Source organism: Spinacia oleracea, chromosome 4, assembly GCF_020520425.1.
Source record: "Spinacia oleracea cultivar Varoflay chromosome 4, BTI_SOV_V1, whole genome shotgun sequence".
In the NCBI taxonomy this organism is placed as follows: domain Eukaryota; kingdom Viridiplantae; phylum Streptophyta; class Magnoliopsida; order Caryophyllales; family Amaranthaceae; genus Spinacia; species Spinacia oleracea.
In genome coordinates, this window is record NC_079490.1 from 55,673,524 (window position 1) to 55,689,347 (window position 15,824).

Consider the following 15,824-nt stretch of genomic DNA (forward strand, 5'->3'; position numbering starts at 1 on the left):
ATAGAACATAAAAAATATTGGTAGAAACTAGATGTTATTTGACTACACTTACCATTTACTACATCAGGGAAGGTTCGGGCTAGAGTGAATGGACTGGGGTGACTGGACGTTTGGACTACACTTACCATTATATGGCATAATGAATTTAGAACATGAAAGTTAAAATTAAGATCATGAAAGTTCACGATTTAGAACAAATATATTTAGTGGCTCATAGCGTCTATCGATTTTTTGGATCTTGGCAATGGTTAATGCTAGTTGTGGCTCATGTTCTGACTTTACTAACCATCAATTCAATGTGGTCCACTTATGAGATATGTGTAAGCTCTCGTTCCTCTCTCCACTTGTATGCGAATCATTCAAATAAAATATTTGATATCTTTTTTTACTACACGTACCATATGGTAGAGCATGGGGGTTTTTGAGGGTAGGGTTGGGATAGGAGTAGGGGTTGGGAAGAATGAAAAGAGACTCGATGTTTTATATAAAAAATATATACGGATCTTAGTTTCGTTATTTAGTTTGTTCATAAACTATGTGAAGAGTTTTCAACATGCCATATTTTAAAGCACGGTAGAATACAGAGAAGGTGCATCAAAATATATATTGGGTAGAGTAGAAGGATAAATTTTTTTAGTCTATTGCCTTTCTTACTGGTGTGTACATTGCTTTGTAGAACATATAGCTTAACTGCTTAGAACATGTAGCTTAAATGCTTAGAACATGTAGCTTAAATTCTTAGAACATATAGGAATAATGTATAGAACATATAGCTTCGCTTGTTAGAACATATAATTTCTCTTGTTAGAACATATAATTTCTCTTGTTAGAACATCAAGTTTCACCTTTTAGAACATAATTTTTTAATACGTATTGCTAGTTTATAAAGCGATTAAACATCAGTGCCGGAGTCCATTTGTAGTCCAATTGTCGAAAATACACTTTTAGGTGACATCCTTTCAAATATTGGGTAATATTTCATCATCTCAATTCTTTAGAACATGAAGCCTCACTTTTAAGAAGCTATAATTTTATATTGTTCTCTTCATGTAGAGAAGCTATTGTTTATGGATATTTTATGTTCTAAATTTCATAACAAGATGTTCTGAAACTAGAAAGGTATGTTCCAATGTTCTCTTTTTGTATCTAATATGTTCCTGAATGTGCTTTGGGTCTGATTTTTGGCTTGTTTTTATGACAATTCGGGCCAGGTTAGCTATGATGTGTTTTCATGGGCAACATTATGGGGTAGTATAGTTGTTGTAGATATTGGTTTTGGTCTTAAGTGGTTGCATAGCTGCTTGTACACGCTATTTCTTTTGTGGGGAGGGTTGTTGCGGGTCAGTCTGGGGTGGGAAGTCGTTCTGCTGTGTTTGGTTGCTGCTAGAAGTTTTGTGTGTGTGGTGTTAATACAAGTAATGGTCGTAAATGCTTATGTTTTGGGACAATGCCTATTAGCTCAATTGGTAGAGCTTTGTGCGATTGCACAATGATGTAGGTTCGAATCCTACATAGGCAACTCTTTGCATTCCATTTATGATATCAATTCTCCTATTTTATGATTCTTTACTTATAAATCACTTCTATTTACTTTTGAATCTGTTCAACTTACTTTGGAATATATGTATAAATTTGTAGAACGCTAGCCTTAATTTTTAGAACATGAAATCTAACACTTGAACGGAAGGCAACAATTTGTGGAGAAACTAGCAAGGGAGCAGGGAAGCACGAATGAGATGTCCAAGATGTATAACCAACATAATTCCTCATTGGAGGAGTCTGATAAGAAAGCACAGGGTAACTACTGCGGGAAATCCGCAACAGGACCTTTATGCGTAGCATTTAACAGCAAATTAACCAGTTGGTGTCGATATATTCCAGAGGGTAACTCTCTTGTAGGACCTATCCATATAAACACATTGGAGCTAAGTTGTGTGTTGTCAACAACCTATGTAGGATTTGAACCTACATCCATGTGCAATGGCACATTGCTCTACCATTTGAGCTAATAGGTTTTAACAAAATATTCAAGAAAACAATGGATGTAGTACTGTTTATAGCAAATACAACAATTAGAACATATACAAAAATAATTACAACATATGCCACAATAATTAGAACACACGAAACTGGTTATCCTGCCAAACAAAATGGGATCAACCAGATTCATCATTTACCCCTGCAATCATTAAAAGATTATAATTAGGGAGACCACATACATCATCGATCAACTAGGAGCAGCAAAACATGTGACTGACATAGGAGTATCGCCTCTTACGATTGCTCCATCTTTGGGATCAAGATCAGGCAAACTCGAGAGACTCGAGATGCTAGCAAAAACCCTTGCTATAAAAGGGGTCTTAGAATCTTCAGTTTCTTTGTCCACCCCATGCCACTCAACTTGGTCCGGTAAGGGATCATATTTCAGGAACAAATGGAGGACCTTGAAAACAGCAACACCACTAGAGAGCTTTTATAACCGTTCTTGTGCCTTCTCTTTGTCAAAGGTAGAAGTACTATTCTCCATAGAAGTTCTAAGCTGCAACATAATCAAAAAATTAAGAACCAATCTCTAGTTTTATTGTTTGCAAATTCTGCAGATCATACATGTATTCAAAAGACGTAATAATTGAAGGAAAAAATAAACACTAGGCTATTATTAAAGATACTGGACACTAGGATGAGGGACCGTGATATTCAGGTTCAAGGCTTAAATCCTCACATTGCTTCTCCTTAGGCCTTGTACTATTATTTTATAATGCTAGTCAAATTATCACCAATTGTCCATTGCCTTTGTTTTTTTTCTTCCTAATTATCTGCAAGAAAACTAAAATTGGAAAAACTAATACTCCAAGTCTCCAACACAAAAAAAAGTATGAACATACATGATTGCTATAAATCAATCAAATTCCAATATTCAATATTCGAGTCAAACTATTTATGGAAATTATCGAACGATAAACAGATCGAAAACATGAATCTAAAAATAAAGAAATTAACATTACATAATTGAAAAGTAGCCCCAATTTTGAATTTGTACCTTTCAATTTAACGTAAATAAGATAAAATTCTAGGTATTTGGTAAAGATATGCAGTAAATATATAATAAAAGTACAAAGAATGTAAAGGAATTCACAATTTTGGTGAGGATCATTGAAGTTTTAAGTATTTAGAGAGAGGGAGAGAGAAAAGAGAGTTGCTGCTACATTTTGGAGAGAGAAAAAACAGGTCAGAACATGTAAAACAATAAAATAGAACATGTGAATAAAAGTTCAGAACATGAGCAATTATACAAAACATGTTAATAAGAAAACTCACCAGATTCAATTCAGTGATTGATGATAGCAGCCTATAAAGAACTGTTAATTCCTTAGCTCAAGCAGATAGAAACCTGAAATTAAAAAGAATGAAAGACACAACAAGGTCAAACAATATGTAGACTCGGATCAAAAAACAACATAAATAAATAATGAAATTCGCAAATACATGATTGAATTTCACACAATATATACATGATTAACAACTTGTTTTGACTCATCGGAACAATATGTAATCCATTCTCTTGTTCCTCCATGAGTTAATATAGGAATGAATTCAAGAGTAACAACCACATTTGAATTAAAACAACTTGCAAGTTGTTAATTATTCACAACAGAATCTACAAAAGAATGAGAAAAAACAGTTCAGAACATGTATAATACTAACATAGAACATATGAGTAAAGGTTCAGAACATGAAAAACAATTATTTAGAACATCAGAAACCATTATTCAGAACATCATACACCATTATTCAGAACATCAGAAACCATTATTCAGAACATCAGAAACCATTATTCAGAACATCAGGAACCACTATCCAGAACAAAAAGAACAATTATTCAGAACATTTAAAACAATTGTTCGAACACAAGGGCCAGTTATTCAAAAACATTAAGCATCAGACATATTTATAAGAAAACTGGCCGGATTCGGCGAATGATGATACCGGAGTATGATGAAATTCTAATCCCATAGCTCAAACAGATGGAATAATGATCAATCTGAAATTGAAAAAATAAGAAAACACAACAATGTTCAACATATGGAGTCGAATCAAATTATAACAGATCGAACGTCGAACAATTCAATTTGCACAAATATGAATTTGAAACAATAGAATTTCACAAAACATGATAGAATTCGAATATAAACACAAATTAAGAACGAAATTGAATCTAAACACAAATAATCGCTCCAAAATATAATTAAATTCAACAAAATCTGCCCAAAATCACATGAATAATCACATAATCATGAAAATAAAGTTTGATATATTACCTTTAATGGAGGAAATCTGGAAGTTCGATGAATATATTCGAGATTGTGGATAGAAATCGCAGCAATTAAACCGAGATTCAAGAGAAATTCGAGCTTGATTGAGGCTTTCACATTGAAGAGAGACAAAATAGAGGGGGAAACAAAGGTTTGGCAATTTTAGGGAGAGAAGCGGTTAGGTGTGAAAGGAAGGAGGTGGTTGGGTTATTGTTTAACAAATTTACGAAAATGCCATTAGTAATTCCTTATTTCAGCTGTTAGATTAGAAACGATCCAGAGGCCAAGATTTATTCTCACATAAGATTGTGTTCTCACATAGAAGGGGTGTTCTCACATGAGCCTTCCTATATATATATATATATATATATATATATATGTATATATGTATATATTACATATATATATATATATATATATATATATATATATATGTAATATATACATATATACATATATACATATATATATATATATATATATGTAATATATACATATATATATATATATATATATATATATATATGTATATATTACATATATATATATATATATATATATATAATTGGAAACATGGCCCACCTTTAAATAAATGTGTAAAAGTGTTGCTAACTTGGTATATACTGTCATTGGTAATATAAGTATTGTCATTGTTGTATTAAAATACTGTCACAATCACCCAAAAAAAGGAAATTATGTATACAACTGTTATGAAATATAAAAAGTAAAGAGACCACTTAAATGAATGGATAAAAGTGTTGCATATAAAATGAATGAGCAAAAGTATATATACAAGTATTATATAAGTATTGTCATCGTTTGCATAAATACTGTCATTGTTGTATTAAATACTGTCATTGTTGTACTAATTACTGTCATTGTTGCCTATACATAATACTTTGTTTGACTTTTCAACTCTTAAGCGGAAATTACAATTTTACCCCGGGTATGGAGTAATTATGTCGCTGGTTACCAGTGATGTTTTGGCTCTATACCCAGGCAAAAAAAAAAGGGAAATGAAATAAATTATAATTGCTGGCCCACTTTTAATGAATTGGGGTAAATTTCACTTCCCCTGAGCTCCGTTCATTGGAAAACAACAAAAAGGTCGCAGCAAAGAAAGGGGAGCAAGAGGTAGAGGAAGAAAATGGCGGGAAGAAGCTCCTCCTTTGATGAGCATCAACAATAAAGCAATCTCGCAACAAAGAACTACAATTGATTGTTCTGAAATTGAAAGGTTAGGGTTTAATACCAAAAAATTGGAGGAAATTTCTAATTTATGCTCAAGCTCAAGCTCAAGCTCAGATGGTGAAGAAGATGAGAACGGAGAAGAGGTAAGAATTCTTGTACATTTCTCAATTTCGACAATTTCATGTACATTTCTGATTTTCAACACATTCATGTGTAAAAGTAATTCAATTCTTACCTAGTTAAGAACAATATGTATACCTAGTTAAGAACAATTTCTGAATTTGACTACGTATGTATACCCCTTCATGTTACTTTGATATACTGTCATATGCTATTTATGTTATGTCATTGTTGTATTAAATTATGCCCAATTATTATTTGGTACCTTAGGTATTCCGGATGTGTTCCTTTAGAATTATGTTGTTAATTTAGGATTCCGGATGTGTTCCTTTAGAATTATGTTGGTGTTTATTTGACAGCTGATTTATGTTAAAAATAAGATTTTTGGATTTAGAATATCTGTCATATTGGTGGAAAACTAGTGTCATTGGTTTATAAATACTGTCATTGATGATGATGTTGAAATATTTTGGGAATGTATAATTTGGTAGGTTGTATCTGACTGGTTGGATGCTAATGACGATGACATTCTAGTACCGTGTGGGGATGCAGAATTGGGGAACTTTGATGAAGTGGGAAAATTAGGAGATGAAAGTTTATGTCGTACACCATCGGAGAAAATTTTGAATTGTGAGGGCAAGGGTATAGTGGAAGAGGAAGTTCTGGTTACCCCTGTAGTTGGTATGACCTTTTCATCATGGGATAGGGCTGATGAACATTTTAGGAAATACGGAAAGCAATGTGGTTTTGGGGTTGTTCGTGCTTATGGTAATTACAGTCGCAAAGCTGGTGAGAAGAGGACCTTGAGGAGCTATGTTTGGAAGTGTGAATGTGGAGGCGAACCAGATTTACGATTCCGGACGAAGGGGGTGAAAGCTAAGGGGGCGATGATTACCGCCCCTGGTGTCCTTGACAAGAGGACTAGTAAGTCAAAAAAGTGTGGATGCCCTGTTCATATGTATGCGGTGGCAGACACTTCTGGAACTTGGGAAGTAAGGAAAGCAGTTGTTGAACACTTGAATCACAAGCCAACGCCCCTTAAGTCTCGATATATCTCAATGTATAGGAGAGATAGTATTACTTCTATTGTGAGGAGGAGGTTATTCAATGGTGTTGGTGGTGGTTCCAAGATCAGTAATCAGGAGCTTAGCTAAAGAGAGGAATGATGTAGAAAATATGTCTATAAGTGTGAAGGACTTGAGGAACATAGTGGCGAAGGAAAAGAGGCTCAAGATGAGAGGTGGGGATGCGAAAGCCATGTTTGATTATTTCGATAAGATGACTGCCGGAAACCAGAATTTTTTCCATCGTTATAGATTAAATTCTAAGAATCGCTTGACTGATGTTATGTGGGTTGATGCAAGGAGTAGAGTAGCCTACCAAGACTTTGGGGATGTAGTATGTTTTGACTCCACATATGTCACAAACAATTATGAGCTTCCATTTTCTAATTTTGTGGGAGTCAATCATCATGGGCAGACTATTTTGCTTGGCTGTGCACTAGTGTCTCATGAAGACACTGAAACATTTGTTTGGTTGTTCAAAACTTGGCTCCGTTGTATGGGAGGCAAAGCTCCTATTAGTTTTTTGACTGATCAATGTGCAGCAATGAGGGCGGCTCTTGAAATAGCTATGCCTATGCCAACCACTAAGCATCGATGGTGCTTGTGGCACATACTTCAAAAATTTGGCAAAGAGTTGGGCAACTATGCAAAATATTCGGAGTTCAAAGTTGTGTTACATAACGTGATTTATGATTGTTTAACAGAAGCAGAGTTTGAGGTGAATTGGACTTCTTCTATAGAGTTATATGGACTTGGTGAAGACGATTGGTTACGTGGTACATCTGTCATCCTTTTATCTCATTTAAAGGTGCATTTTATTTCATGTTTTAAATGGTAAAGATAGTAAGTTGGTTATTCTGTGCTAAACACTTATGAGTCTCTGATATTATTTAGGTAGATGGTGTTTACAGTTATGTAATCATAAGCAGTGTTCACTGTGTTGTCAAAATACTTCCATCTAATCTGTTATTTGTATACTATTGTTGACTTCATTATAAATACTGTCACTGTGTTGTCAAAATACTTCCATCAAAAAACTTTCATCTACTGTTGACTTCATTATAAATACTGTCATAACATTTATAAATATTGTCACTTCTGTATCAATACTGTCATAAGGTATTGCTTTATATATTTTTGGAGTTCAATTAAAATCTTTTTGGAGTTTGAATATTTTGTTTAACTGAAGGCTTGTACGACCAGAGACACATGTGGGTCCCAGCGTACATGAAACACTTGTTTTGGGCTGGAATGAAGACCACACAACGTTCTGAGAGTATCAACAGCTTTTTTGATAAGTATGTGAAAAGGGACACCCGTTTGTATCAGTTTGCAGAGAGCTACATTGATGCTATGGAACACAGAGTTAATACTGAGAAACAAGCTGATGCCAACACATCCATTAATGTTAGGGATCTGGTAACTGGTTTTCCAGCAGAAAAAAGTATTTCGAAAGTTGTACACAGCTGCGAAGTTTTTGGAGGTTCAAGTTCAATGTATGAGAGTATTATATATCCAATGGCTTAGAAGAGATGAGTTGTCAGAAATGGAAATGGAACACCATTTGGAAGACAGGGTATGGATTTACATAAAGGAAATTAGGAAGGAGATTGTAACCGATAAGAGGAGAACATACACAGTGCGATTGAATATCGAGACCAAACAAGCTTGTTGTGATTTCAAGTTGTTTGAAGCCCATGGAATTATTTGTAGGCATGTGATTAATGTTTTTGACAGAGAGAAAATCACCGAGGTACCGGAGTGGATGATACTTAGGCGATGGCGCAAGGATATTCATAGGCCGCATACCCGTGTCAAAGTGGCTTACCATGACCCAAGCAAAACTGAAGAAGTATTGCGGTTTGACACCCTTTTGGTCAAGTTCGAGTCCATTTGCTTGAAGGCTGCCACCCTGCCCGAATATGTGAAAATTGCGAATGCAACTTTAGATCAGTTGGAAATCCAGCTTGATGAGAATATCATAGTGAATGCTCAGAATAAGAAGAACGGCCAAGAAAATGAAGGAGAAAACCAGGAACATACTCCTCAGTCGGTGAATAAGGGAGAATGCACCAGATCAATGAACAAGGATGGAGAACAAGTTACTGGTTTGGATAATCTTGTCATGGATGATGACACTCAAATTTTCAGTACACAACAAAGTTCTGCACCCTTAGTGTCTAACACACCAAGTAGTGTTGGAAATGCACCGTTGAGTATTGGTAGTATTGGTGTTGGTGTTGGTGTTGGTAGTGCACCATGTAGTGTTGCTTACCTGGATCAAGGTGCAGTGCGTCATCAGATTGGTTCGGCTCGGTCTTATTTAGTGCCACTCCAGATTTATTTGTCCCAATCTGAGCTGATTCTTCAAGGTGCAGTGGCTCATCAAGGTGTAGTGCATCTTCAGAATTCTTTGTCCTTCTATTCTTCCTGGTGTACTGGTTCATCGAGATGGACTTCTCAATAACACTTATTCTCTCAGATGGTATATCAGGTTCTGCTAGTGGTTGTTGTACATCAGTTAGTTTATTGTACTGTGCAAAAAAATATGAACAAAAATACCAAATAACAGGATTGTACCTTGTGCTTTGGACTTTCCTTTGACCTTTTGTGGAATGGATTTTGATGACCCACCACGTCTTCGTTTATTTTTTCCCGTGACATTTATCAAAACAGAAACGTCATACTCATCCACGTCATTGGTGTCCAATGCAGCTTTCACGGCATTCATTAACTACAAAACATCAAGGTGCATCTTCAAATTTAAATTTAATCCAAAAATTTATTGTCATATATGAATTATATACTGTCAAACATGAATTTATATACTGTGATATATACTATCAAAAATGAATTTATATACTGTCATATATGAATTATATACTGTCTTATATGAATTATATACTGTCAAAAATGAATTTATATACTGTCATATATACTATCAAAAATGAATTTATATACTGTCATATATGAATTATATACTGTCAAAAATAAATTATATACTGTCAAAATAGATATGTATCAAATATAAGATTAATGAATCAAGATAAGGTCTTTAAAACAAGCAGTCTACTATACGTGCAAAGTTCCATAATGTAACAAAATGACTAAGTTTTAGCATGTTTTAAAACAAACAAGTACAGCAGAGTTCTTGGCATGTTTTAATTATACAAGACAATGACCACCACCTCAGTCTCATGGGAATTTTCAGCTACATAATTACATTACAACACCAACAAATTTTCAACTTTTCCATATTCTGTCAAATAGTAGATGTATACTGTCACAATGTAGATGTATACTGTCACAATGTAGATGTATACTGTCACTATAGCACAAATTTTGTCATATTAGTTAAATACAGTCACATAGGTGTATATACTGACAAAAACAATAATATACTGTCATATATGTTTATGTAGTTTCACACTTAGTAAAGTTTGAGTTCACACTTCACTTGGTATCACACTTGGGTAAAGTTTGAGAATCTACTTATTGTAAATATAAAGTTAGCAGTTATTAATAATAAATTCAATAAACTCCATAAAATCACCTTATCAACCTCAGTTGAGGTTATCCTCTTCCCAGGCATAATATCCTTCATCATTGGATGGGTATGGCCGTAAGCGACATCAACACACTATGCACATACATTATAAATATTTTAATACAAGATAAATATTATAAGTACGTTACGAATAACTAGACATTTCAATGAATATTACTTACCCCTACACACCCATAATCCCGGGATGGAAGACGATCCAGATTCTGTGCCTTGTTCATCTCTTCTATTGTCCATACCCTCATTCTTGGAAACACACCCCAATCAACAGGCGTTCTCCTAAGTCGATCTAGGTAGAAAATCTGTCAACGCATAAACTTTACTTTCCAACTTTACTTTACAAAGAACCCAATTTTTAATGCCATCATATAAAAATATATGATAAAGTGGTATAAAGATATTAAATGCAATGATAAGATATGATTCATAAGGATTAAAAATTTACTGCCAGAAATATTAAGCATCCACCACATCCTTTAGCATAACCATCTGCGTAGAACCGTGTACTGAAGCTTCCAACAGCATGCAACAATTGGTCAAGGACAAGACTACACCAGTCATACTCGGAGGCTTCATGTGCAACAACAACACAGTGGAAAAATTTCATACTAAGTCGATGACATGTGGTGGGGGTAAGTACCGAGTCTAAAGCAAGCAGCAAAAAGAGTCTCTTGAACTCGTTATCATCTTCACAAGGACCCTCCACATATTCCATCAAAGTCTTTTTGGTTATGCCACCACCTTTCTTGTGTACAGTCCGGTACTTATTAATAATGTCTTTTTCAAGATTCTCATCGACAGTTGTAGTTGGGACCGGTCTCGGTCCCATTGGAATCCCGAGAACCCAATGGACTTGAATGGGGTTTAGAGGAAACTGGACCCCGTCTGGAGACATAAAAGACTTGAGAGCCACATCTACCCTTGTACATAGCCAATAGGTTAGGTTTGCCGGCAGCCTTTTATCAATCATACTAAATAGGCCAGCAAATCCCATCTCATTAACTAAGTTCCTTTTCCTATCATCGAACCCTCCTAATATTCTTCTAAGGGCCTCAACAGCACAGTTCTGATTAGGAGGCTGCATACACAAAAATAAGAATATCAGTTTCACATCACTCACACTAAGACATTCATTTAATGAAAGTCGTCAAAGTGGTCCTACCTTTTTATTCATCTCCTCAGAGCGTTTTTGAATAACTGTGTTAGCCGCCTTCATCATACCCCCCTTAGTGCTACTATTATCCTGAGTTAAATAACACAAATTAAATTATTTCAATTCTTGTAAACTCACTAGATATTCAACAGGGAAATGACCACTTACTCTATACACATTAGCAACCACCTTTGCTCTTTTAGGAACCTCTTTTTTCTCGGGGGATGGCTGCATCCAAATAAGAATAAATGAAACAACTTCATAAGATCTATACAAGTAAAAAAACGGTAATGCTTGGAATTAAGTTACCTGTTCATCACTTTGACCGGTATATTCAGAATCACTTCCACTAGGCTCCTCATCAAAGTCGGTGTTATCGAAGTTTAACTATTATAAAACACATAAAAATTAACTCACAAATAACACCCATTTGACATATAAAGAAGATGGAGAGGGGAGGAACATACCTTTCTTGCACTTAGTTGTGGTTCTACCCTCCCTCGTCCACGACCCCTTCCTCGTCCACGGCCCCTTCCTCGTTCAGATAAACCCAATAATAATACAGAGTACAAAATTAGATGTACTGAGAATAGCATCAAAGTTTCTTACCAACTATGATATCTACTTTGTTACAGCAACAAAAGAACCATCAGCAACAAAGGGAACATACCCTTAGAAAGAGAATTTTAGGTTTCTTTCAACCTAGAAGACATTCACCTTAGGGTCACAAGGGAAAGGATACAGGGTGAGCCTCAAATGCAAGTTCTGAATTTGAATCAACTAGCTTTCAAATGCTTAGCTAAGTCCTCATTCATATGTGGTTTAATATTTTGCAACTTCCACGTTATGCCCATGAAAGAGAAAAAAATTCCTAAGGGAGACGATTTGTGCAGTTATCGCAGTACTCTATGCAAAGTTTCTGTAGCATAGTCAGAGTTATAGATTTCTCAAGAGATTATCAGGTATCACAGTAGTCTCAAGCAAACATGACCACAAAAAGGCTATGACTCTATGAGGTAAAGATAAGGGTGTAAGGCCGTGAAACATTCACTTCCTTAAACTTCCTTGCTCTCTTATCCACAAGATAGTATTTAACTGACACCAATTAATCACAACATGAGCTTCCTAGTTGAAAACCTCAAACACCAATTACACAGCACATTGTACAGTTACGGAAACGCTACCTATTTATCACATTTGAGACTATCAGTAGGTGCTTTGACTTTCAAACCTTCATATACTTGTTTTATTTCTTTAGATACACTCAAACACCAAAGAAATACATTGAAGGCTGCTCTCAAAATAGACAACTTGAAAGTATCTGAATGTTTATAAACTCTTCCAAATAAACGAAATAGGATACCCTCCTGATTCATCAACCCGACACACACACAACACACAAGAAATGGTGCACACAATTCACGACTCACAATTCACAATATGCAAAATGATTTTGTTGACTCCTTATACTGAAGGTTAAAATCACGAAGATTAAATCTTCTTCCCCTGGGAGAGTACACAATCTTAAGCTGCCCATGCAAGCACAAACATACTCATTTCATGTTATGCTTCATATATCTGGGCAATTTTAACCAATAGCTAATTAGGTACAGTACTACAGTCCAGAACAAATTCAAATGAAATATTTTCAAGTAAATTAGTGTAGGTGATATCTAATATTTCAAGTAAGTTAGTGTAGGTGATATCTTCAGGTGGAACGATGTGTTAGGCAGTGTTTATAGTTATCATTTCAACTATTTAACTGATTGTCCGGAAAACAACTTACACAAATCATAAACTAAGCAAAACACAGTATATTAAATCTTAACCAACTCACAAAAATGCAAAAGTCATCATTTAACCACGTTACTAGGGGTGGCACTATTTGAAACTAAAATCGAATAAGAAAAATACAATAACATCTCTGACAAGCAACTTACAGATTTTTAAGAAAAATGACAAAATACTGAAGCAATTGAATAAGCAATTGAAATACAATACATAACGCCCATTAATAAGGCTCAACGCTAGTAATCAGAATTTTCGACGCATTATATTTATTTTCGACGCATTATATTGATTCACATTACATTACCCCTCTATAAAATTTTCTATACCTTTATTTAGAATGTTTTGTAAGATTGAGATTTTTGATGTTGAAATTCCATTCTCTAAACAAATTTCCATGTGTCATTGTTGAATTACATTTTTATATAACTGTTCTTTCCAAGGCGTGATTATTTCCTGTATTAGTATTTTATGTTTTTTAGTCCACTCCCGAGGCATGCTTATTGTGGAAGGATGCTGGTTGCAGTTTTGCTAAGTTTCATCGTTTATAAATAAAAATATGCAAGTTGACCCTCTATGCTTCTCATTGCAGGAGAAGGAAGGCCTCCCAGCTTTTCCAATGGGTAAAATTGATCAAACCAGAATGTAGAAGGTGGGTGAGAAATTATTATTAATTTTTCCCAGCTTCACATGTATCAGAGACTCAAATTATTATTAATTTTTCTTTCTGCTTAATATAATCACATTGCATACAAAGATACTTTAAGTTGAAAGCCTGCATTTCTTTCTCAAGGGTGGTTAATTTGTCTACCTAATACGGTATAACCTTTCATGTTTCTCTATTCTTATTGTAGCTTTTGTTGGCTTTGTATTTGTGCAATTTACATCAAGCTTGTAAAGTTTGATGTTTTGAATCTGTTAAATACCATAAATTACCTAGATTTTAAATCAACAAAACTGGTACTGACACTTCACTTTCCAGAATAGCATAGCACCATAAACAAAACCCTAAGCTTCGAATCGATCAACAAATTTTGGACATTAAATAGAGTAAATTTTGATTAAATTGAAAATTACCATGATGTTTTTGCATGAATTGAGGAACACAAACCAGCCAATCTGTTAATGATTACACTAGGAAAAAAACCATAATTTTACTAAAACCCTAGAATAAACCCCCAAATTTACTAAAACCCTAGAAACAACCATCAATTGACGATAATTTTCATTTCGTCAAGAAGACAATTTCAATAATCAATTAAAGAACTTCAACAACAACCCATTAAAATTGAATTACTCAACAAATTAGATTTGAATTACTAACCTCCAGCCATATATTGAAGGCGACTTTCGTTTTTGAACAGAGAAGGAGAAGAAAACTTCATTTTTGAACAGAGAAGAGAGGAAACGGCTTGATGGTGGTTGTCAGAGAGGAAACGGCTTCGTCGGAGAGGATACGGCTTTGTCGGAGAAGCATAAGCAAGAGAGAGATTGAGAGCTCAGGGATGAGGAAAGAAGAGCAGTAACTTTTGAAGTTACTTTGTTGACTTTGTCAACATTACCTGTAAAATGACGCTTTTGCCCTGGGTATGGAGCCAAAACATCGCTGGTTACAAGCGATGTAGCACGTCTCTTGGAAACTATAATATCTCCATTCTATAAAGGGAAATTTCAAGAATTCAAGGTTAATTTAGTAATTGACTTTCGATTTCCTTCAATATTGTATAAAAATTCAATAATTTCCAAATTATGTTACTATCTCAGTTAATTTTTATCATACCGTTTACGTAAATGAGGGAGAAAGAGAAGTAATTTTTTTTTCCGGTTCAGCGTTGAACCGCCATCTGAGATAGCTGTTTCGTTTTAAAGCAAACCGCCATCTCAAATGGCGGTTCAATATTATAAACCGCTATCTGAGATAGTGATTTGCTTTAAAACAAAACCGCTATCTCAGATGGCGGTTTGCTTTAAAACATAACGGGATACGGTAAGTTTTTGTTTCGGAAGCTCACTGTAAGTTTTGATTTAGGGAATATATAAACCGCTATCTGTGATAGCGGTTTAGTGCCGCTTTGTTAAAAAAATAAAAGCAAGATCGATTTTAACGGTGACGTGGACGGTATGGTGGAAATTAAGTTAAAAAGTGGCGCATTTTGGGAATTTGACATTCTTTAAACAATATTGAAGGAAATCGCTCATTTTCTGGTGTTATCCTATAAAATAATTGTATGATTCACGTTTTATAATCTAACATATACATATACATATACATATACATATATATATATATATATATATATATATATATATATATATATATATAGAGAGAGAGAGAGAGAGAGAGAGAGAGAGAGAGAGAGAGGCTCTCGTAAGAACACTTTACTCGGTAAGAACACTTCTTACGGTAAGAACATATCTGGTAATGGAATTTTCGTAATTATTAATAACAAACACGTAGCCACCACCACATCCGGTAATTGCCGCTCTAAGCCACCACCAACATGCGGCCATTACCGCTCGATGATCGCCGCTCGCCGGTCTCTGCAATTTTAATCGCCGGTAGCTGCGAAATCGATTCTCTCTCTTCAATTCCTCTCTCTCTCCTTTTCGAACACCACCAGCATGATCGT

The 15,824-nt window shown here is 34.8% G+C and overlaps 1 protein-coding gene across 8 annotated transcripts in view; it reads right to left on the reverse strand.

The window, feature by feature from the left end:
* Positions 1-2,029: 2,029 nt before the first annotated feature.
* The window catches only part of LOC110802417 (uncharacterized), a 38,629-nt gene continuing 24,834 nt past the window's right edge, over positions 2,030-15,824 (reverse strand). The window contains exons 1-12 of one of the 8 annotated variants that reach the window (XR_008932943.1): positions 11,874-15,432; positions 11,716-11,793; positions 11,575-11,634; positions 11,416-11,496; positions 10,699-11,331; positions 10,418-10,555; positions 10,242-10,328; positions 9,269-9,422; positions 8,964-9,188; positions 3,319-3,391; positions 2,279-2,539; positions 2,030-2,179 (exon numbers count right to left, since the gene is read on the reverse strand). Coding sequence is in view for 6 of the 8 variants with exons in the window: in XM_056843696.1 (XP_056699674.1) it covers positions 8,869-9,188; positions 9,269-9,422; positions 10,242-10,328; positions 10,418-10,555; positions 10,699-11,331; positions 11,416-11,496; positions 11,575-11,634; positions 11,716-11,793; positions 11,874-12,002 (1,680 nt within the window). In the remaining 2 variants the exon portion in view is untranslated. Of the gene's footprint in view, positions 2,540-3,318; positions 3,392-3,417; positions 4,043-4,882; positions 9,189-9,268; positions 9,423-10,241; positions 10,329-10,417; positions 10,556-10,698; positions 11,332-11,415; positions 11,497-11,574; positions 11,635-11,715; positions 11,794-11,873; positions 15,433-15,824 lie in introns of those variants that run through there. The other 7 variants (XR_008932944.1, XM_056843698.1, XM_056843699.1 and 4 more) reach the window with 7 other exon arrangements.